General features: G+C 41.7%; 1 protein-coding gene across 2 annotated transcripts; it reads left to right on the top strand.

Annotated features, from left to right (window-relative positions):
* The first annotated feature begins 3,927 nt into the window (after window positions 1-3,927).
* l(1)G0469 (lethal (1) G0469) lies at window positions 3,928-19,286 on the top strand. 2 transcript variants are annotated; one of them, XM_045729432.2, is made up of 5 exons: window positions 3,928-4,103; window positions 15,042-15,577; window positions 16,641-16,822; window positions 17,039-17,142; window positions 18,640-19,286. In XM_045729432.2, the coding sequence occupies exons 1-5, from the start codon at window positions 3,943-3,945 to the stop codon at window positions 18,755-18,757; spliced, it is 1,101 nt and encodes a 366-aa protein (XP_045585388.1). In that variant the 5' UTR covers window positions 3,928-3,942; the 3' UTR covers window positions 18,758-19,286. The 2 variants fall into 2 exon arrangements, with proteins under 2 accessions (XP_045585388.1, XP_045585389.1); XM_045729433.2 differs by lacking the exon at window positions 3,928-4,103 and having other exon boundaries at window positions 14,428-15,577; window positions 18,640-19,285.
* The last annotated feature ends 4,848 nt before the right edge of the window (window positions 19,287-24,134 follow it).

Here is a 24,134-nt window from a genome sequence, read left to right as displayed (position 1 = left end):
GTTACTTAAAGCACGTGCTGTCTAAGACGGGATCGGCTTCACATCTGAGTTAGCAACAAGCAGTATGAGGATAATAATAATCCAGAGCCAGGATTCGTCAAGCACTTGCTTGTCCACTTACGAAACCTGTACATCTCTCCTCAAATGTATCGGTTTTGTTTACATTGATTATACAGTTTGTGAGCTCCGAAATGCTATGAGATTGTTTATAGCAATAATAATCTTAGCTTGTTTATAACAGTAATGATCTTAGGTTGTTTATAACAGTAATAATCTTAGGTTGTTTATAAGAATAATAATCTTAGGTTAAATCAACAAATCCACAAGGGCCGTGACGAGGGTTCGAACCTACGTCCGAGAGAATCCTAGACTCTGCCTTAATCGAATGAGCTACGACATGGTAAAAGAATGTCGTAGTCGTAGCTCAGCTCAGTCGATTATGGCAGCTCCTCAATTAGGAGAAAGCTGGGATACATTTGTATATTATTTAAATTTAGATCAAAGTCAGCGGGTAAATTTATATTCTTAGATAACATGGCGATTAACCTGTTGACGGGACTGGTGGTTACCCTGTCGAGGGGACTGAGTAATCTTGTCTGGTGTCTTCATTGGTCGGCTAAGTAAGTCTTACAGTCATGTAAGAAGATGGTAAGACGTTCCTAAGTGTTACCTGACTGTTAATAATTAACTGAGGGTGCAGGCGACGAGTCATAATAACGTGGCTAAAGTATGTTGACCAGACCACATGAGCTCAAGACAATCGACTTGAGAATGGTCCAGGACGGACCGAAACGTCGTCGTCCCTTCACCTTCTAGTGTGTGGTCTGGTCAACATTAACTGAGGGTGCTTGACGGGAAGTGCTTCAAGATCTTGTTCTGTACTACTGAAACACTTGTTCACTAAGAATTGTAATGTATAATTGCCTTTAAAACTTATTATATGTAATTTATATTGTATTTTCTTAAATAAAGATAAAAAAAAAGAGCCAGCCTACACCTGTGTACATCCTACTATCTAAAAGACCAGTTTACGCCACACCTACTGCCCCCCAACCGGTGTTCAGGAGCTAAAGCTCGATCGTACAAGCACATGCAAGTGAGTACAGCCACCAGCTGGGGCCGGTCTTCCTTCCTGCCTTTCACCACCACCAACACGGCCCCACGCCTCAGCTCCACCAACACACCCTTGTATCTCCATCACTCCTCTCCAACATATATAAGCCTTCTTTCTTCTTCTTAAACCTTGGCCTCATCCTCTTCCTCTTCGTCCAGCTATAACTTGGCAACTGGAGTGTGTGAAGAGTGGCCGTTGTGTGAGGCAGGCGGTGAGTGGCTGTATGTGATACTTCCTTCTTATCCTCTCCTTGTTACTTCCTCATTGTCTCTTTCTGGCCCCCCACCCTCTCTCTCTCTCTCTCTCTCTGTCCCTCTCTCTCTCTCTCTCTCTCTGTCCCTCTCTCTCTCTCTCTCTCTCTCTCTCTCTCTCTCTCTCTCTCTCTCTCTCTCTCTCTCTCTCTCTCTCTCTCTCTCTCTCTCTCTCTCTCTTTTTAAAACAGTGAAAGGAAGAAAAACTTTTAGGGCTTATTAGGAATAACATTGATGTTCCTAAATAAGCACAGACTTACAGTTGGAAGTGCTGCTTCCACCAAACACAAGAACCTAAACGCCAGGAGACACTAATGTCTTATTGAAATAACTCTGGCCAATGTGTCATCATGGTGGCCTGGAGCTCACTGGGGGCCTAGAGCTTCGTCAGGGGAAACACGTGGTCTGTGACAGGTGTATCGTCGAGGTGGCTGTGAAGCAAGTGTCGATAGCCTGTCCGAGTCTGTGAGCCTTAACAGATGTTGAGTAAGTTGACCACAGCCGAGTTTCAAGATACGTGCAAAATGCTTATCCCGGCAAGCAAACTATGCTTGAATAACATCTCTAAAATTGTAAATCCTTTACAGAAAAATAAGTATAACATTTAGTGGTTTAAAGTTCATGCTCTGTGATAATATGAAACCCTTGTTTACTGAGAATTATACTACTGTATATGTAATGTAGTATTGCCTTGTAAAATTTATGTGTATATGATTTATATTGTATTTTACTAAATCAAGATAACAAAAAATAACACTGAGTCAACATTATCATCTTTGATTCATTGTGGCTTAACCCCCGCAAGCACAAATAGGCGAGTACAAATTACTGAGCAGAACAACATTCACCCTTCAATTCCACGCTGTCTCTCCCTGTTAGTGTGTCCTCTGGCACCCCACACAGCTGCACCCTCTGACCCCCACCCCCCTCACATCGTCCTCTCACACCCCCACACAAGGCTCTATTTCCCATTTATAAATTTTGCTTGAATTTACCTAATTAAAATGATCTGTTAGATTAAGGACCTGCCCGAAACGCTGCGCGTATTAGTGGCTTTACAAGAATGTAAACACTATGATATGTACCCGTCACAAACTCAATGTACCTTCTTGTGTATATATAAATAAATAAAAGTAAGTAAATAAATAAATATTTCTATTTTTTCCTTCGCTTGTACCCCCTCCATCTTCTTTAATTCCTTCTTTAATTCTTCTTTAATTCCCTCTTAAAAAAGAAAGCTGTACCATTCGCGCCGCTGCCCTATTATCCGTATCCTGTCCCTCTTCATAGCACGTATACATCACCATTGCTTTTGTACGGCAGTCAAAAACTGTCGTACAGAAAATGCCGGAGGGTCGCGAAATTGACTCACGAACAGAAAATGGGACATTTTATGTTGGTGGGTCTTCTGGTAGGTTAGGCTAGGGTACGTCAGAACGAGTTTTTTGTTTTTTTACGTTGGTGACGCCGGCGAGAACGTTCGGAACGCTGGGGAGAACGGGCTGCTCGCTTAGCTAGGTTATCTCTCTCTCCTCAACACCCCACACGGCTGTACCGTCAGCCCCACCCCCTCCTCAACACCCCACACGGCTGTACCATCAGCCCCACCCCCTCCTCAACACCCCACACGGCTGTACCGTCAGCCCCACTCCTTCCTCAACACCCCACATGGCTGTACCGTCAGCCCCACCCCCCTCCTCAACACCCCACACGGGTGTACCGTCAGCCCCACCCCCTCCTCAACACCCCACACGGCTGTACCGTCACCCCCACTCCTCCTCAACACCCCATACGGCTGTACCGTCACCCACCCCTCCTCAACACCCCACACGGCTGTACCGTCAGCCCCACCCCCTCCTCAACACCCCACACGGCCGTACCATCAGCCCCACCCCTCCTCAACACCCCTTTGGGTGTACCGTCCTAGCAACTGCCGTTGTACTACCTCACTCAACTCGCTTAACCGCTGGCGTACCCTACTTCCCCCCTCTCACTCTCCTTCCTCTGTACTCGCCCTTCACACTCTCACTGTTCTCAATACTTCCTCTCTTCAAATATTTTGAACGTTGCTTAACGTTTTTCTCCATTATTCTTTTCTCATTTACTTCAAATCTCATCTATACATTACGAATTGATGACACTAGGATTGCACTCACTCATACGCACTCGTACCGTTTATGGCACAATCATTACTTTAATCATCTCGCCCCCCACGTGATAAGAGAGTTCTCATTTGAGATATACGCCAAAACAGAGAGAAGCAACTTGTTTGGTTCACTCGTGCTGTGATTGGCTATTCCTCCCCGCCTCTCTCCCATCGACCGACCACCACCGCCATCTACGTTTAGGTTGTCATGTACACGTGCTGCCGTCTGCCGCTGCCAAACGTCTCGTACAGCCACCGCCTTATCCACGTGTTTTTGTCTACAGTAACCTGTGTTTTATGGTGTTGTAATAAATTGACGTCATGCCAGAGAGTATTCAAAACATCTCAACTTTCAAGCTTCGCGTGAAAAGAATCGCCGTATCACGTTTGTTTTAACTGGGGAGGATGACAGTTAGCAAGTTTCATGTAACATGGGAATCTGCGGAGGGGGGTTCAGACTATCACGTCGTCCAGAAGGTGGCTTTATATCGACTCGGTCGGGCTCGTTCGTGCCTCAGGTCTATTATTGTGCTCACTTCGCCGATCGACTGATTGTTGAAGCCCTGCAAGATTGCCACGTCGGACCTTGTTGGTTCGTATCTCATTCAGTGTGCAAAGGTCACGGAAAAATATGTAAAAAAAAGGCTTGTGACGGCTCATATATTGTCATGTCAAACTTGGACTGGCTAGCAAGAACATCCAATGGGAAGAGGAAATAGGGGAAGAGAACCAGTCAATACGGTGATGCGGGGTGAGCGTAAGAGAGCAACAAAGCACAGTACTTGCATGCACCATGACCAGGGGTTGGGTTGGGAGGGAGTCAAGGACACGGCGGCTGGGTTTGTCACGTACACTACTCCACACACACACACGCCTCGGCGAGGGCGCGGCCAGCTGCTGCTGCTGCTGCTGCTGCTGTACGGCAGGAAGCAGCAGGTCCTCGCTCCCGGAGTAAGGGTGTATGTATCTCAAATTGTATATGGGCCACACCGCGGAAATGAGACAACCACTCTGACAATATGTACTGTACTTTAGCGGAGGCTGTGTCCTGCACTCTGGCGGAGGACGTGTCCTGTACTCTGGCGGAAGCTGTGGCCTGTACTCTGGCGGAGGACGTGTCCTGTACTCTGGCGGAGGCTGTGGCCTATACTCTGGCGGAGGCTGTGTCCTGTACTCTAGCGGAGGCTGTCCTGTACTCTGGCGGAGGCTGTGTCCTGTACTCTGGCGGAGGCTGTGGTCTGTACTCTGGCGGAGGACGTGTCCTGTACTCTGGCGGAGGCTGTGGCCTATACTCTGGCGGAGGCTGTGGCCTGTACTCTAACGGAGGCTGTGTCCTGTACTCTGGCGGAGGCTGTGGTCTGTACTCTGGCGGAGGACGTGTCCTGTACTCTGGCGGAGGCTGTGGCCTATACTCTGGCGGAGGCTGTGGCCTGTACTCTAACGGAGGCTGTGTCCTGTACTCTGCCGGAGGCTGTGTCCTGTACTTTGGTAGAGGCTTTAGTTCATTACAAATAAAGCGTGTTCTTTCAGGAGTTGGAAGAGTACAAATGATGCGTGTTCTTTCAGGAGTTGGAAGAGTAGGACGAGGCCTACTATGAGGAATCTTTGTATCCAGGAAGCATTTGCAGATGTAATAAAAAGTTTAAAAGGTATGATAAAGTGTAATTAGTACAATCAAATTACTTTAGACATAACCCGGGTAGAAGCACTTAAGTGAGTTAAAGTAACTGCTGTATCGCAATATTTGTTTAAGGTTATAAGAAGCCTAAATAAAGCTTCCAAAATAATTAGGTGTTAAGGTGTGTGTAATCTTTACGCATCATCATAACAAAAATTTCAAAAACCGATAACAAAAGCAAATGTGAGAAGACAGCTTTACGAATCTGATATTGCAAAAGAGCAAAAATAACAAATGAATGAGAGTATAAAATGCCAGGCAGTTTCGTGTATCGGACAGTTGAAACAAAATAAAACTGTCGTGAAATACGAGACAGCTTCACACACACACGTATCTCACATCGAAAATGCAGCCCATCCTCCTGAAATGACAGTACTTATATAGTAACTAACTGATAGAAAGTACCAATATGTAGTGATGGACCACCAAAAAGTTCACTTTTTGAGCTTTTAATTTCATAAGAGCTCGAGAAAATAAAGTTAACAACCAAACAAACATTTCTAGGCCTAGTATAACTATATGTACTATGTTAGGCCTAAGATAGCGTGAATTAGGCCTAGGGTTTCTGGGAGAGGTTAGGTTTAATATTTATGTTGCAGTTCGAAAACAAAAAGTTCCCCACTTGGCCAAATTATAATGCAAATAGTTAACTTTCAGATGGTTCATCACTACATATTGGTACTTTCGAAAGTAGCTTGTGTGACTTTATTTTAACATGTAAAAGTAATTTTAAGCCTCTTTAAATTTCAATAAGAAATAGACATAACAGAAGACTTGACGCTATACACTAATGAAATAAAAAGTAGTTGGCGATGTATTCGGAAAATATTACAGTAGGCTAGCGTTTTTGTTGAAATGATTAATGTATACTTCTATGGTATTGAGGTTCAGATAGGCTTGTCAATTACAGAGCGACATTTTCTAATAGTCTTATCAGTATTATCATCATTGGAGCGATTTATTCCTGTTTTATTATCGTCAATGTGGTTCATTGTTCCTATTGAATTCTGACTTACAGGAACAGGTGGGTCTAGGCATGAGGTTAAACTGCAACGCTGCCAGTACCCACACAACCATGGAAGGCCCATTACACTCACAGTACCCACACAACCATGGATAACCCATTACACTCACAGTACCCACACAACCATGGAAGCCCCATTACACTCACAGTACCCACACAACCATGGATAACCCATTACACTCACAGTACCCACACAACCATGGAAGGCCCATTACACTCACAGTACCCACACAATCATGGAAGGCCCATTGCACCACCAGTACCCACACAACCATGGAAGGCCCATTGCACTACAGTACCCAAACCATCATAGAAGACCTATACATGCTGTCAGTACCCACACAACCATGGAAGGCATGTATAAACTCCCAGCATTTATTAATTCAAATAGTTGAGGATTGAAATAAATACAACATACCTAGTATATCGCTTCTTGATGTCAAAATCCTCAACGGACAAAAATATGATGTCCTATCGATCATAGGATTAACTCACAGCATCCACGTTTTCTATGCCTGGGTCTTTCGGTAGGTTAGGTTCAGGTGTTTTAATACACTATTTTCTGTCTGTTGTAGCAATTCAAGAGGATGGGATAGAAGTACTCTGCTTAGTGTACATTCTCGGAAATAATTCCTCTGAACATAAGTACATGCGTAGTCTTAAAATTAATTTAACACTTGCAACAACATGGTAAATCAATGTTTTTAGAACTGGAACAAAAGTTCCAAGTAGCACGGGCTATGGTGAGCCCGTAGTGCCTTGTGTTGGGTTTGAAATACATTTATGAGCCTCTTGTGAATTGTTAGTTATGTAAAGCCAGAAGAATATTAAAGATAAATATAAAAACATTTTATTATTTAAAAAAACGGTTCGCGTAATGTCAACTTGGAGAGTTGCATCCGATAGGCGCTAATGAAGTCATTAGTGATGCCTTTGATAGCGGGGGATAAATTAATTAGTGCTAATTTCGAGAGTTGGCATGATAGTGAACTTCATTTGCAGAATTTCAATAAATTAACTGATTATTCACTCCTTATACGATGCGATATGAATATCACGATAAAACTACGACGTTACTACAACATTCGAACAAGTTTTAACACCTAACAAGTTGTAACAACCAATATAGTAAGTTGTAACAATGTTCGAATACGTCATAAAAGTTATATAAGATGTAACAACTATATTACGAGGCGGAAAATAGCGACAGTCGTTTATATGAATATACGCGTATATAGTTACGGGATTACCACAGAAGCTGTGTCTTTGTAATTCGGGGAAGACACTTTATCTATGCATTTGACGTCAGGGAATTCCCGCACTTTATGTCTGATTTTGTTTTTCAGTTTGATGTTCAGTGTGTTTGTATGTGTTTCTGTTTGTTTTTCGTTTTCTCTGGGACTTTATAATTCCGTTTTCTTTGCTCTAAACCGGCAAAAATAGTTGAGGATGCCATTCATGTTTCTCTAGTTTCCTGTTAGCTAAGCACTTGAACTTGCTGAGCGAATAGTGTGTGCGTGTGCCCAAGTCTTCGCAACGGAGCGTAAACGACAGGAAAGCAAGGGGGAAACATGGCTTTTGACAAAAAGTGGTGCCAGTTTGCGCGTTCGTATATATCCATCCTTGACACTGGTGCCATTATTGAGTCCTTGACACTGGCGCCATTATTGAGTCCTTGACACTGGCGCCATTATTGAGTCCTTGACACTGGTGCCATTATTGAGTCCTTGACACTGGTGCCATTATTGAGTCCTTGACACTGGTGCCATTATTGAGTCCTTGACACTGGTGCCATTATTGAGCCCTAGACACTGCTGCCATTATTGAGTCCTAGACAATGTACCATTATAGAGCCCACGCGCTTGATATAAGACCAGTATTGTTGTTGACCAGACCACACACTGGAAGGTGAAGGGACGACGACGTTTCGGTCCGTCCTGGACCATTCTCAAGTCGATTGTGTGCCGTATTCCGTACTGACTACTGTATTCAAAATAAGCTCCCGTGACGTTTTGTAATACCCAAAACACAAACCTATGAAACATTACCGCCAAGGCAGTGTACAGTGAGCCCATAGGTTGCACGGAGAGGCAGAACCTCGCAGGGAGACTGAATTCTTCTGTCAGAGTTTGTCGATGCCAAAATTATATGGATACATACAGGAAACTACGAGAAAGTATATACAGGAAGGTGTAGGCATATATATATATATATATATATATATATATATATATATATATATATATATATATATATATATATATATATATATATATATATATATATATTTTTTTTTACACTGGTTAAAAGTGTCTGCTAAGGGAACTCTAGCAAATTAAAGTGGGAGCTGGAGACTGGAGGCCGAATACTTGGTGGAGCAGAGGCTTTCCCTAGTCTGACAAAGAAAGTGACCTGAGATAGCAGACATCACCAAGCCAATCTTCTTTCTGATAACATATGCTGATCATCATCAGACACGTGTACAAGGTTGGCCAACCTTGGATATGTAGATAGTTGTAAGAAAGCAACATTAAATGGGATAAATTTCAATACCACAATTATTGAAGACCAGACTAATAATCATTACTTTATTAACCCCCTGTGACTGTTAACTTAATAGTCTCATAACCTTAAATTTTAAGGCTTAAGGCCTTTGCTTGGATATTTAAGGCTCGCTCTACCTTGGCTTCTATTTTGCAAGTATGTTTCCTTAAACTTCTGTATATACACCGAGAAATACACTTCTTATACATTGTTGTATGAGAACTGTTGATCACCTAAATTATATGACTAGTAGTGATATAAGAATAGAAAGTCCGGTAATTTTTTTGCCAAGATATTGGGGTATTTTAGTTTTAATAATGAGTTTTGTAATACAACCTCGTGTCACAAAATCTACAGAAAATTCAGCAATAAAGGCACGAGGGAAAACAATCAGCAAATGTAAACTGAAAAATGCATAAGAAAAAATATGAACTCGATTAATTTGTTTCGTATGGAGTTTAATTTATTACATAATCAAGTTCAAAAATGGTAAAAAACCGCTTTATAGGGAAATTAAAAGCAATAATACGTTTTATTGGTCAAAGGTTCTATCTTGACAGACAAGGTTAGTGCCGTCAGTGACCTTCATTGTCTCAACACCAGCAAAAGACCTTACTCAGTCTAGCAAGGCTAATGACTAGGATAACATTAATCTTGAAAACTGTACAATAGTAGGGAATGTAAATGGTAAGGTTAACTAATGAACTTATCGTTAAATTTACGTAATTAACGCCGTTATGTGGTTGTATTAACAATTTATTGTAGGCTACGTAGTAGTCATATAAGCAAAAGCAATGTTAATGATTAAGATTATTCCACTAACCAAACAATAATCATTAAGGATTTATATAAGTTTGGTAGAAAAAGTCTACTGGTTTGTGGCGGTACATTATACCATAGAGTATTGGGCGCTACGGATAATTTGCTCTGAATTGAAATGATTTCATTTGCGTGTAATTGATCTTCATTTTTTATTCAGTGTAGTGTATTTACTCCAGGTGCTCGTCTGACTTTGAAACAGACCGTGAAGATGTTTTGTGGTTGGTAAGTAATTGATATAAACTTGGAGGATAAATTGATAGTGTGGGAGATAGGAAAGGTCGTTAGTAAGCAGCCTACACACACGAGTACATGGGGAAAAACAGATAAGAGGACCATGTGACCCTTACCGAGGCTACCTTCTGAGAACGCTACAGCTTTGTTTGCGTATGTGTGTGTGTGTGTGTGTGTGTGTGTGTGTGTGTGTGTGTGTGTGTGTGTGTGTGTGTGTGTGTGTGTGTGTGTGTGTGTGTGAGAAAGGTACAGGTGAAGGAAAGTTTGTAAAAAATTGAATATATAGCGAGTTATGACGGCCTTGCTGATACCATTTGTGTGCGTTTGGTAGATAAGGTAAACATGCTCTGGTTTTGCGAGATGGTTGGTGAGTGCTTGTAATGTTTTTACATATATTTCAGCATTTGTGAGATGCATAGATGAATCCTGTAGCATTCATATATTTTTACTCTGATACTTATGAAATTTCTGATACTTAAGAAAATGTTTTGCTGTTCTTCTTAAGGATTTTTCTTTTTTTTAGGAAAATAGTGATTCTTGTATGGAATTATGTATAGAGGGGCCTTTGTTGCCCTCGTCTAGATAGATCTAAGTTCTTGGGCCACAAGCTATGGGAGTGGGCAATTGTCGATTGGCGTAATCTTTCTGGCGTTGGGTCTTCTGATTTCGATTAATGGCTAGCTGATGAAGTTCAGTGGTTTTATGTCCCTGTCTGCAAACTGTGGGAGAGAGATGTAGAGGGAGGAAAAGTGGAGAGAGTAGATGGGAGATATAGAGGGGAACGGATGAAGGTGTAGAGAGGTGGGGGGAGGGGGAGGAAAATGGAAAGAGAGGGGCTGTTGCACTGTTGCATTGAAACTTCCTCTGTGCAATGAGGCAGTGAGAAAGAGGGATGTGATAAGGGGAGGGAGGTTGCTGTATTAAATTTACACCTACACCATCAAGAGGGAGGGGAGGGGGGGAATATTATTTTGTTTTACGTCTAGGTGAAGAATGCCCCTTTCAATATTTGTTGCTCGGTGTATAAACGCCTGCATCGCTGGTGAATTCTTTACTCAACGTTGCGTTGCGCCTGGAGTAACTTGAAAAGACATTAATTATTCTCATTATTTGGGAATCGATTTGTGTATCGACTAGCAAGACAACTGAGCAATTTTTGTTTTAACTGCCGATCCTCTAGCGCTTTTGTTGAGAGGAAATACCAGCATTTGAAACTGTACAATTGTTCAGGGATGGGTGACCAATGAACTAGCATTACGGCATTTTGCCTCACCAGGATATATATATATATATATATATATATATATATATATATATATATATATATATATATATATATATATACACACACACACACACACACCCGTGTCTGTTATATACAATGAGAGTTTACTTTAGTTAGGAACTATGTTCAGATATATATTTTGGCACTTGGAAGGGGTCAGGATAAGGATTTTGGATGGGATGAGAGGAAGGAATGGTTAGTGAGGGGGGGGGGAGGGATAGGGTGAGAGGCAACACTAATGGCTCGTGAGGGAAGGGGGAGGATGGGGAGCAACAGTGAGAGCTCCTGGGAGAGGGATTCAAATTAACTTGTGGATGGCGGAAAAATAAATGAGATCACGGGCTGTATAAATCGGATGTGACAGATGACATTCTAAAAGATTAAAAAAAATGATTAAGGAAAGTGGCTAAAAGGTAGATGATGGTGGCGGGGCCTAGGTTGGTTATTGCGGTGGTGGTGGGCTAGGTTGGTTATTGCGGTGGTGGTGGGCTAGGTTGGTTATTGCGGTGGTGGTGGGCTAGGTTGGTTATTGCGGTGGTGGTGGGCTAGGTTGGTTATTGCGGTGGTGGTGGGCTAGGTTGGTTATTGCGGTGGTGGTGGGCTAGGTTGGTTATTGCGGTGGTGGTGGGCTAGGTTGGTTATTGCGGTGGTGGTGGCCTAGGTTGGTTATTGCGGTGGTGGTGGGCTAGGTTGGTTATTGAGGTGGTGGTGGGCTAGGTTGGTTATTGCGGTGGTGGTGGGCTAGGTTGGTTATTGCGGTGGTGGTGGGCTAGGTTGGTTATTGAGGTGGTGGTGGGCTAGGTTGGTTATTGCGGTGGTGGTGGGCTAGGTTGGTTATTGCGGTGGTGGTGGGCTAGGTTGGTTATTGCGGTGGTGGTGGCCTAGGTTGGTTATTGCGGTGGTGGTGGGCTAGGTTGGTTATTGCGGTGGTGGTGGCCTAGGTTGGTTATTGCGGTGGTGGTGGCCTAGGTTGGTTATTGCGGTGGTGGTGGGCTAGGTTGGTTATTGCGGTGGTGGTGGGCTAGGTTGGTTATTGCGGTGGTGGTGGCCTAGGTTGGTTATTGCGGTGGTGGTGGGCTAGGTTGGTTATTGCGGTGGTGGTGGCCTAGGTTGGTTATTGCGGTGGTGGTGGGCTAGGTTGGTTATTGCGGTGGTGGTGGCCTAGGTTGGTTATTGAGGTGGTGGTGGGCTAGGTTGGTTATTGCGGTGGTGGTGGGCTAGGTTGGTTATTGCGGTGGTGGTGGGCTAGGTTGGTTATTGCGGTGGTGGTGGCCTAGGTTGGTTATTGCGGTGGTGGTGGGCTAGGTTGGTTATTGCGGTGGTGGTGGGCTAGGTTGGTTATTGCGGTGGTGGTGGGCTAGGTTGGTTATTGCGGTGGTGGTGGCCTAGGTTGGTTATTGCGGTGGTGGTGGGCTAGGTTGGTTATTGTGGTGGTGGTGGGCTAGGTTGGTTATTGTGGTGGTGGTGGGCTAGGTTGGTTATTGTGGTGGTGGTGGGCTAGGTTGGTTATTGTGGTGGTGGTGGGCTAGGTTGGTTATTGCGGTGGTGGTGGGCTAGGTTGGTTATTGCGGTGGTGGTGGGCTAGGTTGGTTATTGCGGTGGTGGTGGGCTAGGTTGGTTATTGCGGTGGTGGTGGGCTAGGTTGGTTATTGCGGTGGTGGTGGGCTAGGTTGGTTATTGCGGTGGTGGTGGGCTAGGTTGGTTATTGCGGTGGTGGTGGGCTAGGTTGGTTATTGCGGTGGTGGTGGGCTAGGTTGGTTATTGCGGTGGTTATGGGCTAGGTTGGTTATTCCGGTGGTGGTGGGGCTAGATTGGTTATTTAGGTGGATGTGATGGGGCTAGGTTTGATTATTTTGGTGGTGAGTGGGCAATGTTAGTTAATGTGATGGAGTGGGGCTAAGTTATTGTAGTGGGGTGAGGCTAGATTATTGCGGTGATGGGGCTCTGTCTATGTGGTAGTGGATGGTTAGTTCAGTTTATTTATCATGCACCAAATACCCATTCTGTGGGTGGTGGTGGTGGTGGCGGTGGAAAAGATTAGAGGCTCATAAGGGGCTTGGGAATCGAGCCCAAAATTCGTTTAGCAAAGCAAGTTACAATCTTGATTAATTTTAGTTAGTTTAATTAGTTTACTATTAAACCCATTCCCATCTTGCGCATTCTAAGCTAGACAATTTATGTGGTGATGGGTAGCTGTATATTGTGGTATGGATAGGTGGTAGTAGGGGTTGTGAAGGCGAAAATGGATAACGGTGCTTACCTATAATGCAAGAAAGAGTTCTAGCCTTGTTGTACCTGATGCATTGTAATTTAACTTTCCTGACTTTCGAATTCTTAATGTCGAATCTGGCCTTTAATTTGTGGATGAATGTGGCTTTCATAACTTCTGCCTTAGGTGCATTCCACTTGTTGACCACCCGCACAGAGTACGAATATTTCCTTAAATTTCTTCGACTCATTTTCATTTCTAGCGTCTACATATGTCTTGTCCTACTTTCTCTAAATTTAAAAAGAGTCAGCCATGATTCACCTTGTCTATTCCCATCAGCATCTTATGTTGCAATCATATCACCTCTGTAGTGGTTATGCTGATAATGGGTGGTTGAGGTGGTCATGGTATTGGGGATGAGCGGTTCTGCTGTTGGCGGGGGATTAAATGGTGGTTCTGGCGGGAAGGGGTTCAGGTGATGGTGGTAATGGATGGGTGGTGGGTTCAGGTGATGGTGGGAATGGATGGGTGGTGGGTTGAGGTGATGGTGGGTTCAGGTGATTGTGGGAATGGATGGGTGGTGGCTCTGGTGATAGCGAGGATGGGTGCCGGGGTGAGTTGTGGCGATTGTTGCGAGGTATGGTTGCTGTGAATGTGGAAGAGTAAGGCTGGTTGGATGGTTGAGGCAAGGCAATATTGATGCCGCGAATGTGGGGAGGTGGAGAGTGTTCAGGTGTGTCTGGTACTGCAATTTATTCAGATACTTTTGTGCTAGTCTTTAATTTTTATGACCGTATGATTGTTTTATATTTTTATTTTTTATATTATATGAATTCATAAATTGTCAAATAATAACCAATAGGGCCTCGCCAGCTCCCACGATAGCATTGATTAGTCAAGTAATGGCGGTATTGCCTCCACTCTGCCTTTAAATTTTTATTCTACGGGGGATCTGTAGACTGTTTTGTTTTGCCAGCCGAACGCTTGACCTAATTCCCAGATTGCAGCAAGCTTCCCTATGTTACATGGAGACCCTCTAGAGTGGGTCTGCCAGGAATGTTACGCCAGTCGCTCTACCTCGCTGCCAGACGCTGCCGCCTCGTGCGTCCGGCAGGTCGGAGAGAGTCACATGCCAGACCGCTATATATACTCGTCGAGAGTACACGCTTCTTCTCAGTCGATTACCAGATTTCATCCACGCTAATTCTATTGAGAGGTGCTCGAGTGAGACCACAAAACATTGCATTAAATCCCATAGTATTAGAGTCTTTACTACCAGAAAGTGAAATAGCGGTGTTTATATAACTTCAAACTTGATTACACCGGTTGTTCCTAAAGTTGGTTTACCGTGCAGCCGACTGTCATATGCCTTCTGCAGATTAGAGTGGAGGTGGGGGCCTTCATTCATTTATCTGCATGTGTGTTACTAAAAAAAATAAAATTTAGTATTATTTAAGTTTTGGGAACACTGGTAACAGTAGTGACTAATAATCTTAGATTCTCAGTTATCATTTAGTGACGTAACGAACGGGTGCCACCGTAGTTCGCGCGAAGTTTAAACAGTTGAACGAAGCGGTTGCAATCAAGATAAGCGAGCTTTTGCCGCAATATCCAGGTGTGAGAAAAGCCAAGATAAACCGGCACCATGATGCAAGTGAGCACAATGTACGCTCAATCTCTGGAGCGTCAGTTAGTTTCGAGGCGTTCTCAACTCATCCACAACCTCTCCCGCTCTAGCTGTGTTCAGGCGGAACCGATGCGACAAGCTGCCGACGCCCCAACGTTGGACCCACTACCCCCTCTGCCGCCACCTCACAGCAAGCAGGAAGGTCTTCACATCGGTGACGTCGACCCAAAGGAGTGTACCGACCGTCTGTGTCGCCTGCCGTCACAACACCGAGGAGGACACATGTTAGGTTCGCCCCGACGACATAACGCGGCGACGGCTGTGGTGTCCGCGGCGCGCCTCACGCAGTCTACCGGCAACCTCACCGTGCACTCCGACCTCTCCCTCCTCAGGAAGAAAGATGACCACCCATTATCCCTGTCCGCCCCTCATTCCCCAGTCCTTGACAAAAAAGCAGCGAAGAAAGCAAAGGAGAAACAAGAGAAAGAGGCCAAAAAGATGCCTTCTAACTTCATGCTGCTGACGCCATGGTTCACCAGACAGAACTCTGAGAAACTACTGTCGCAGGTCCGCTCTGGCGATATCCTAGAGTTCAATATTAAACTTCATCACCACTGGGGTATCGCCATCGTGCCCAAAAATAAAAGTAAGTGTGTAAATTTTTGTTTTCAGTTATATGACTTATAAATATTGCAACGTAGCTTTAGTATGCTGTAAACATATATGTTTTGATATATCATTATATTAGCAAAACAATATACTGCGCCACATTAAAGACCCGAGGCGCTGAGTGTTGTTATAATATTGTGTCCTGTACCGCCAAGCACATATTTTTCACTTATTAGAAAATTAAATTCATCCTTCGAGGCAAAATTTATTTTGTTGCATGTTTATTGAAAACTTTGAAAGCGAAAACTATAGGGTTTTAGTTACATAAGCTAGCTGACACTGTATTATCATCATTACACGGCGTAAAGTATAAGGCAGTAAGTTGTGGCTTGCCAAATCTTGAGGCGAGAACAACGCATTTTTACGTAGATGTCCTGGATAGTTGCAATTCCGTTCATTTGTCCAGTATTCATCTTGAGTACTATGGATTCTTTCATCGTACAAAAGTATTTACGTGTATAAGTAAGTCTAGACACGGTAGACCAAGACGAGCCCCAAGTGTCTGGCTGGCCAAGCAGTAACGCACCCTATGACCTCTCCCAGCACGCCAGTCTAACACTTCTCTGATGCCGCCAGCTCCCATATCACCTACCTTACCATACCCTTCGTTTTCCTTATTCCTCTCCACATCACATTCCCCCACCCCTTCCATTCGCTACTTCCCCACATTTTCCTCACTCCTCACATTTCACCTCATCCCCTTCTAGCTGTCTACTCACCCCCCTGCCTCCCCTTCCCGCCACTTCCTCGGCTCCTAACCTCCATCCATCAACCGCTTCCTTGCGCCCTTCCATCCCAACGACCTCTCGTGGTGACATCCACCTCACCGTCCAATAATTCCCACCTTCACCCACCCCTGACGTTAGTGTCTACCAAGTGTAAAAGCGCTAATTTTTTATGTAAGGCTCCCTAGTTAACGATCACGTTAGCCTATTTGCAAAGCTTGCATAATTAATTATGTGAAGAAATTTAATAGTCAGATTTGTCTTTCGCACACTGAAAAAAGTAGTATGACTATATATATGTTGTGGCTCCAACAGAGCCTAGTTTGGCGACGCTAGAGTTGGCGCATCTGCTCAGGGATAAGGACGGGCGCCAAAGGGCTGTCCGGCAGCCCCTGAAGGACTACTGGCACGAGGGCGTCACCGCCAGGGTCAACAATTCCAGGGACGTGCACAAGCCACCTATGGCCGCGGGCGAGGTCACCTCAGCAGCTCTGAAGGTACGTCACCATTGCAGATCATCTTGCATTCTGTGATAAGTTTTATTTCTGCTGATTTGCTTTGGTTTAGCTTACACACAAGTTTTATAGTCGAGTTAAAACTGTTAAATAAGTTTTAAGTTCTTTTTGTACAAGAATGGCTATGCAATGATTTCGCTTAGGTAATTTGAATGTTTTCTTTGGATGGGACTTAAGCTTTTAAATTTTCATGTCCAGCTGATCGTGCAGCCTTACCGCGTGTGGCAGAACTCTGAACAGATGGTGGTGTCGTGTCGCTATGGTGACGGCCAGCGAGCACGTCAGCTGAGCGACGCTGCCAGGTGGGTTTACATACTGTACTCTTTGTTTTTAAACAGTGGTTCCAAGCATTTGGACTGGGTGGTAGAGCGACAGTCTCGCTTCATGCAGGTCGGCGTTCAATCCCCGACCATCCAAGTGGTTGGGCTCCATTCCTTCCCCCTATCCCATCCCAAATCCTTATCCTGATTGAGAGATTGATAAAGATTAAGCAACCCAAAAGGTGGCGTGGGTATGAATTGCCCGTAAGTGGAGGCTCTTTGGAGCCATTACCAGTAACAATAGCTGATACTGGAGATTTGTGCGCGATTATCCTGATCCCCCTTCCAAGTGCTATATAGTCGTGATGGCTTGGCGCTTTCCCCTGATGAGTCCCCTTCCCGCCATTTTTCTGCACCATTGACATGATTCTGTGTACTCCCCTAGTTGTGCTTGCGGGGGTTGAGCTCTGGCTCTTTGGTCCCGCCTCTCAACTGTCAATCAACTGACGTACAGATTCCTGAGCCTACTGGGCTCTTATATTTACATTTGAAACTGTGTATGGAGTCAGCCTCCACCACATCACTACCCCAATGCATTCCATCTATTAACTACTTTGACACTGAAAAAGTTCTTTCTAACGTCTCTGTGGCTCATTTGGGTACGCAGTTTCCACCTGTCTCTCCTTGTTCGCGTACCACCCGTGATAAACAGTTTATCCCTATCTACCCTATCAATTCCTGGATTGTGTGTGCAGGAGAGCATGATGTGAATTAACGTGCTTACGATAAGATTCATGTATAATACATGCATACGAATGTAAATGATAAAATGCACAGCATGTATTTCTTTATAACACACTTCACTATGTGCTTATGTATTACTATACCATTATTTATATTGAAGTGATTCGAGGAATAATTTAGAACTGCTTTAGCTTTTATTTCACAAAATACATTTTACGTTTTCAGTTTCCAGCACTATATATCAGATCTGTCTTTGTTTGCAGTTTTTGTGTAAAAAAAATATTTTAGGGATTTGATCACCCATTTCTCATAACCTACCATGTGTCCTTGTCTCCAAGGTAACACAGCTACCAACATGAGATAACGCAACATAATTACTTAGCCCCCCCCCACATTCCCTTCCCCCCTGCCAACCACTTGGACCGGACGGTAGAGCGACGGTCTTGCTTCATACAGGTCGGCGTTCAATCCCCGACGGTCCTAGTGGTTGGGTACCATTCCTTTCCCTGTCCCATCCCAAAACCTTATCCTGACCCCTTCCCAGTGCTATATAGTCGTAATGGCTTGGTATTTTCTCCTAACGATTCCCTTCCTCATGCTTCAACCGATAACCCAACTACTTAGCCCCCCTACTACTCCCCCCCATAATGTATATCGCTATCCAACCCGTTCTCGCAAAATAATGACTACAAGCAATAAGTCATATATGGACTGTCTTGTGCGAGAGCGAGTTGCGCTATCAGCACCCATTGCTACCAGGCTGTTTAAACAACTATATATTTGGTGTGTCCACAGGTGGGGCTCGCTGAGCAGGTGTGTGGGACTGTGGCTGACCCTTACTTCCTCCACACATACGTCTCCCACGGGTTCCCCTGGACCTCTCCGGAAGAGAACAGTGTCAGTGAACTTCTGAGGTAGTGAGCGCGTTGCCGTGCTTGACATCGACTAATTTTAGATATTATTTTTAGAGGGAAAGTTGTTATGAAGATTTTAGAGTACTGTATTATTATTATTTTTTTTTTTTAATAGAATTTATTTAAAGTGTTGTACAGATAGATTATATTTTGATTTATTACGTATTGCATATACATATGAAACAAAGTCTTGAAATTTATTAAATGGAAAATATTTTTTACATTGGAATGAATTTATTATGAATGGGATATATATCTAGTCTTTGTATTTTTTCACAAAATGTACAGGAAAAACAAACTTTGTTGAAAAGTAATGAAAATATGGGTGAATGTACCACCACTAACAAGTTGTTTCTGGTGGAAGTGATACTGGCGTTGTAACTTTAGGGTTGATCCCTATTTTCTTTGTAAATAATATATTCATCATGATGATAATTTTACGGAATTGCAAAATTACGAATGAGTGGCGTGTGGGTCTTTATTTGCAAACTGGAGTACATTACAGTACATTTTGCTATATATATATATATATATATATATATATATATATATATATATATATATATATATATATATATATATATATATATATATATATATATATATTTATATATATATATTTATATATATATATTTATATATATATTATATATATATATATATATATATATATATATATATATATATATATATATATATATATATATATATATATACTGTATATTAGTGTGTGTGTGTGTAAATCACGAAAATTAACACGTGATGAAAAATGTGATAGTGTCAGACCACGGAGGAAGAACTGAAACAGGAATTTCCTTAAGTACTTTCGTACATTAATACATCTTCAGAAGGAATCTTCAGAAGAACATTCCTTCTGAAGATGTATTAATATACAAAAGTACTTAAGGAAATACCTATTTCAATTCTTCCTTCGTGGTCTGACACTGTCATATATATATATATATACACACACCAGATAAGTTTTTGCTGATAACATCAAGTATTGATCTGGACATTTTGGGAGATCTGTTTAGCCAGTGTTAATATTTTATGATCCATGGCTGAAGATAATTTGTGATATTTCCAGTTTGATTTTATTTCTAGCTAGGTACTCTTGTTAAATGCTCCCATCTCCCTACACTTCATTTATCGTATTTAATAAAGCTGTACCAAACAGATCAAGTCAACTGACAAAAAGAATCCCATTATGTAAAATTTCATATTACTCCTGACCTGTGGCCTCCAAATATCTTCCTTCAGTATTTCTCCCAGTGAGAGCATTAATTATATGACTACTTGCCACTATAGATATATAGTCATGAGTATCGACCTGGAGTTCATATCAAGTGTTGTTTTGACCTTTTTTTTACCAATCACGTCTTTTGTGTGTTGAGTATTATGATACCGTAAATGTTGTATGAAGATTAATAAGCATTTACTCTGTACCTTGTCATGTTCACTTGATGTCATGAGCTTTGACTACTTATCTGCCTATGTATTTTGGAACATATACACTTTTAGTGCAGCTCATTGGCTACTTTTTGGAACTATTTGTGCACAAATACACACACACACCTGTTAGTCTAATGTGGATGGCACTTGTTCCCATACATTTGACTATTACAGCTCAGATGACTTGTTGCTGTAGTAAGTTGTACGCCATTGGTTGGAATTGTAAGCTATATCATCTACCATTACATGTAAATTATCATTTTCTTAGTTTATCACATGTAAATTAAACCCATTATTCCTGTGGTCACTTGTAAATTTCCATTATGAATTTCACATGTAAATTGTCATTATTCATGTACATTATCTATCAATTGTATTGTCATTTGTTAATGGCATCGCCTGTCTAAACATGTTCTTTGTAAGCTTTGTAATTTTCCATGCCACTTGTAAACTACATCATTTTCTGTGAGCCACTTCTTCACTGTCATTTTACTGTAAATTGTCTCAATAGCCAAGACACTGTGACCATTCCACGTTGCTCTCCCAGACCCAACTCCTCCTTTTGCCTCCTCATTCCAGTATTGTTATTTCTCATACCCGGGTAAGGCTTTGTCTGAACCTTTCACCCCTCTGTTCCCTAGTCAATATAGTTGATATGTGGGGGGCAACCATTCAAATATTGGAAAAGTACAAGTAGGCTTCCAGAACTTGATATTCCAGTATATTATGACTTGTGGTAAACAGCCCTCAGGAATTGCCCCAGGTTATATTCATGTCTTTTTTAAGTTCTGATGGGTGGGTCCTTTTCCATTGAGGAATGTGGCAGGTAGAACTTAACTATTATCATGTTAATCGTTCTCCTTGGACACAATTATGATGCGTCCTCCAGATGAATTTTGTCTGCAGCATTGTTGAAAACCTTCATATTTGGTGTTGGTGTATGTGAGATATTTCAAGGGACAATTTATTTTAACTTGATATGTTTCACATTTGCGATCAATATCCAAAAAATAGCTTATTTTAATAACCTGGTATCAGCTCATTACTATTGTTGGAGAGAATTTTTGGAACTTTTTTTTTTTTTGCTATGGAACATTTCTTAGCATGAAGTTCATTTTCCTAGCATGATGAGAAGTGCCATTAGAATCTTGCCATATCGTTGTTTTATCATCTTTGTAATTTTAAGGGTTATAAAACAATGCATTCGTATTGTTCTTTTACCAAAATTTAAGGTTGGCCTCGCCTAATTAATAGATGACCATATTCTTGCTTCATCACTACTGATGAGTTACCATATAGGTAAATGCAGCTATAAATCTGTCTGTTTATCTAGGAGGTAATCAGTCCCGAAAGACCACAACCAGATCAGGTAATCCTGTGGACTACTGACCAAACACCAAACACATTTATTTATAGAGAGTAGCATATGTATCATATTACATGAACAGTGTGTCTAGTGTGTAAGAACTTTTGTAAATACATGTATATATAAGCATATTATACGTTTGGCACTGTTTTGTATCCATGACCAATGATCTCTTCAACGTAGTTGCTCCACATTGGTCTAAACCGCGATGGTTACTCTTGTCTATGCATGTAAATATTTGCTCTGTGATAACTAATAATATATTAAGGAAACAACTACACAGCCTCGGTCACCACCATGACTACATTCCACGCTGTCTACTTCCACCCCGGCTGTTCCCCTACAATAGTGTTGACAGCAGCTTCTCTTAATTAAGTACTTGCAATGTGTTTTCGATTTTCAACTGGTACTACTGTCAATTTCTATTTAAGCAAGATCCTAAAGTGCTTTAGTCCTGGTGCCCATTTTTGGCTCATGGTGCTACTGTCATTTATTTATTTTGACAGTAACCATAATAGCTTGTTCTTTTTTCATACTTAACAGCTGGTGTTTCTGGTGACTTGATTTTGACAGTAATTTAAAGTGCTTCTTGGTCTGCATTATTCATTTTTGACAGCTGATATTGTAAGAAATGTTTCAGTATTTTATAATGATGCCTATGAACTCGTGCTGCTAGGGCTCAATGCATGGGTGTAGTTCAGCCAAAGTGTGAATGTGTGTGTTTGAGGGTGTTTAAAGGATTATGAATGGTGAGCGAATTAGTATGCTAGATCATGTATAGGTTCCTGTTGATCAATGCACGTATGCATGGCTGAGCATAACCTGTGTATACCTGTGTTTGAGAGTGCGCCACATCCTCGTGTCCTGATACATTCCCTTGCTCGACTGACCTTTCACTCTTCATACAAAAAAGAACAGTTATGTTGCTTTATTACATAGCTACATTTATTGAGTCTGTGATTTGCTCCTTTTTATTTTTGTCTCTGCTTTCTTTCCCTTTTCAGTTTTCATGCCTATCCTATCCATTACCCCCCCCCCCCACCCTTTTGAACTATTGTACACCTCATGTGTCCAGAGTGTTCTAACTTTTGATGTAATTAAATATAGTATAGTAATTATATAATAATTTCACATTACTGTAACTATTATTATTATTATTATTTTACTGTCTTCGTCCATTTTTTACCATAATTTTTGTATGCAAACATGTTAAGGTATGGCAAATCTGTCTGTGTATTTCAAATGATTCATACAGTTGCTCAATCTCCAGTGTATGTATTTAGTTATCTATTATTTCAAGGGATACGAGTCAAAACAAACACGTGTAATAATTCGTTGTGCCGTTTATTTCTTCCCAAATATATTTTGTAATAAAGTTCAACATTGGTTTTATTAACAACTGATTGGTGTGAAGTGAAGGCTGGTGGGCACACCGGGCCGAACTAAGTCCTTTTGAAGCCCTAAGCACTGGAAAGATTATGATCTTCTTGAGGTTATCTTGAGATGATTTCGGGGCTTTAGTGTCCCCACTACGATACCCCCATATACCATACAGTTTATGTAATATATAATATAAACAATAAACCGTAAAATACTGATATGCAGATATCAGTATTTTAAGATATAAAATATATAATATAAAGCATTTTAAGTTACACGAATCAAAGATGCAAAATAATGTTCACTGTTGCTTACTTATAACTTTCTACTACAAACGTATTCTCTTGCATTTTTTAATTGCAAGTTATTTTTAAATGCATTTGTACATAATGTGTTTTTAAATCTGTTAAAAGTTTATATTGTGTCGTCTTTGCTCATGCTATTGTGGATGAAGAGTTCTTTTGAAACATGTCCTCTGAAAAGTACAGAACCTATAACAACTAATAAATGAAATGCACAAAAATATGGATTGTTGCACAGAAAAAGTACATGTTTTTTGTATTATTGATTTTGTAGAGCTCGATATGGAAGCAACAGCGAACCTAAATTTTCTAGACATCGTACTGCACACACAGTCCACACGTGTACACTCATGTTACACTGAACAGTCACACGTGTACACTCATGTTACACTGAACAGTCACACGTGTACACTCATGTTACACTGAACAGTCACACGTGTACACTCATGTTACACTGAACAATCACACGTGTACACTCATGTTCACTGAATAGTCACACGTGTACACATGTTACACTTAACACAGTCACACGTGTCAATTTTAAATTAAAATTAAAACAAGAACAAAATTAAAAATATACATGAATTATAAAAAATTAAACTATAATGCATTTGTATTATTTTTGTTATTGTTTCAATCTGATTTTCTGATTTTACATACGATTATGGTAATAGCATTATATTGGCTATCCTGTATATTAAAGTTCTATGTATAGTTAGGAGTAGGTTAGTTGAGGTGTTTTAGGTTCTATTTGTTATTATTTGTAATTCAACTATGTGGCTGGAAGCATTTACAGCGTTGGGATTCGAACAGAGGTCGTCAGCGAAGCACTGTTCGAGAAATGATAAAACATCATCAGTTGCGCAACCCGTCCTC

This window comes from Procambarus clarkii, chromosome 94, assembly GCF_040958095.1.
Source record: "Procambarus clarkii isolate CNS0578487 chromosome 94, FALCON_Pclarkii_2.0, whole genome shotgun sequence".
In the NCBI taxonomy this organism is placed as follows: Eukaryota; Metazoa; Arthropoda; class Malacostraca; order Decapoda; family Cambaridae; genus Procambarus; species Procambarus clarkii.
Note: the sequence above shows the minus strand (reverse complement) of the source record. Positions and strands in the feature narration are given on the sequence as shown.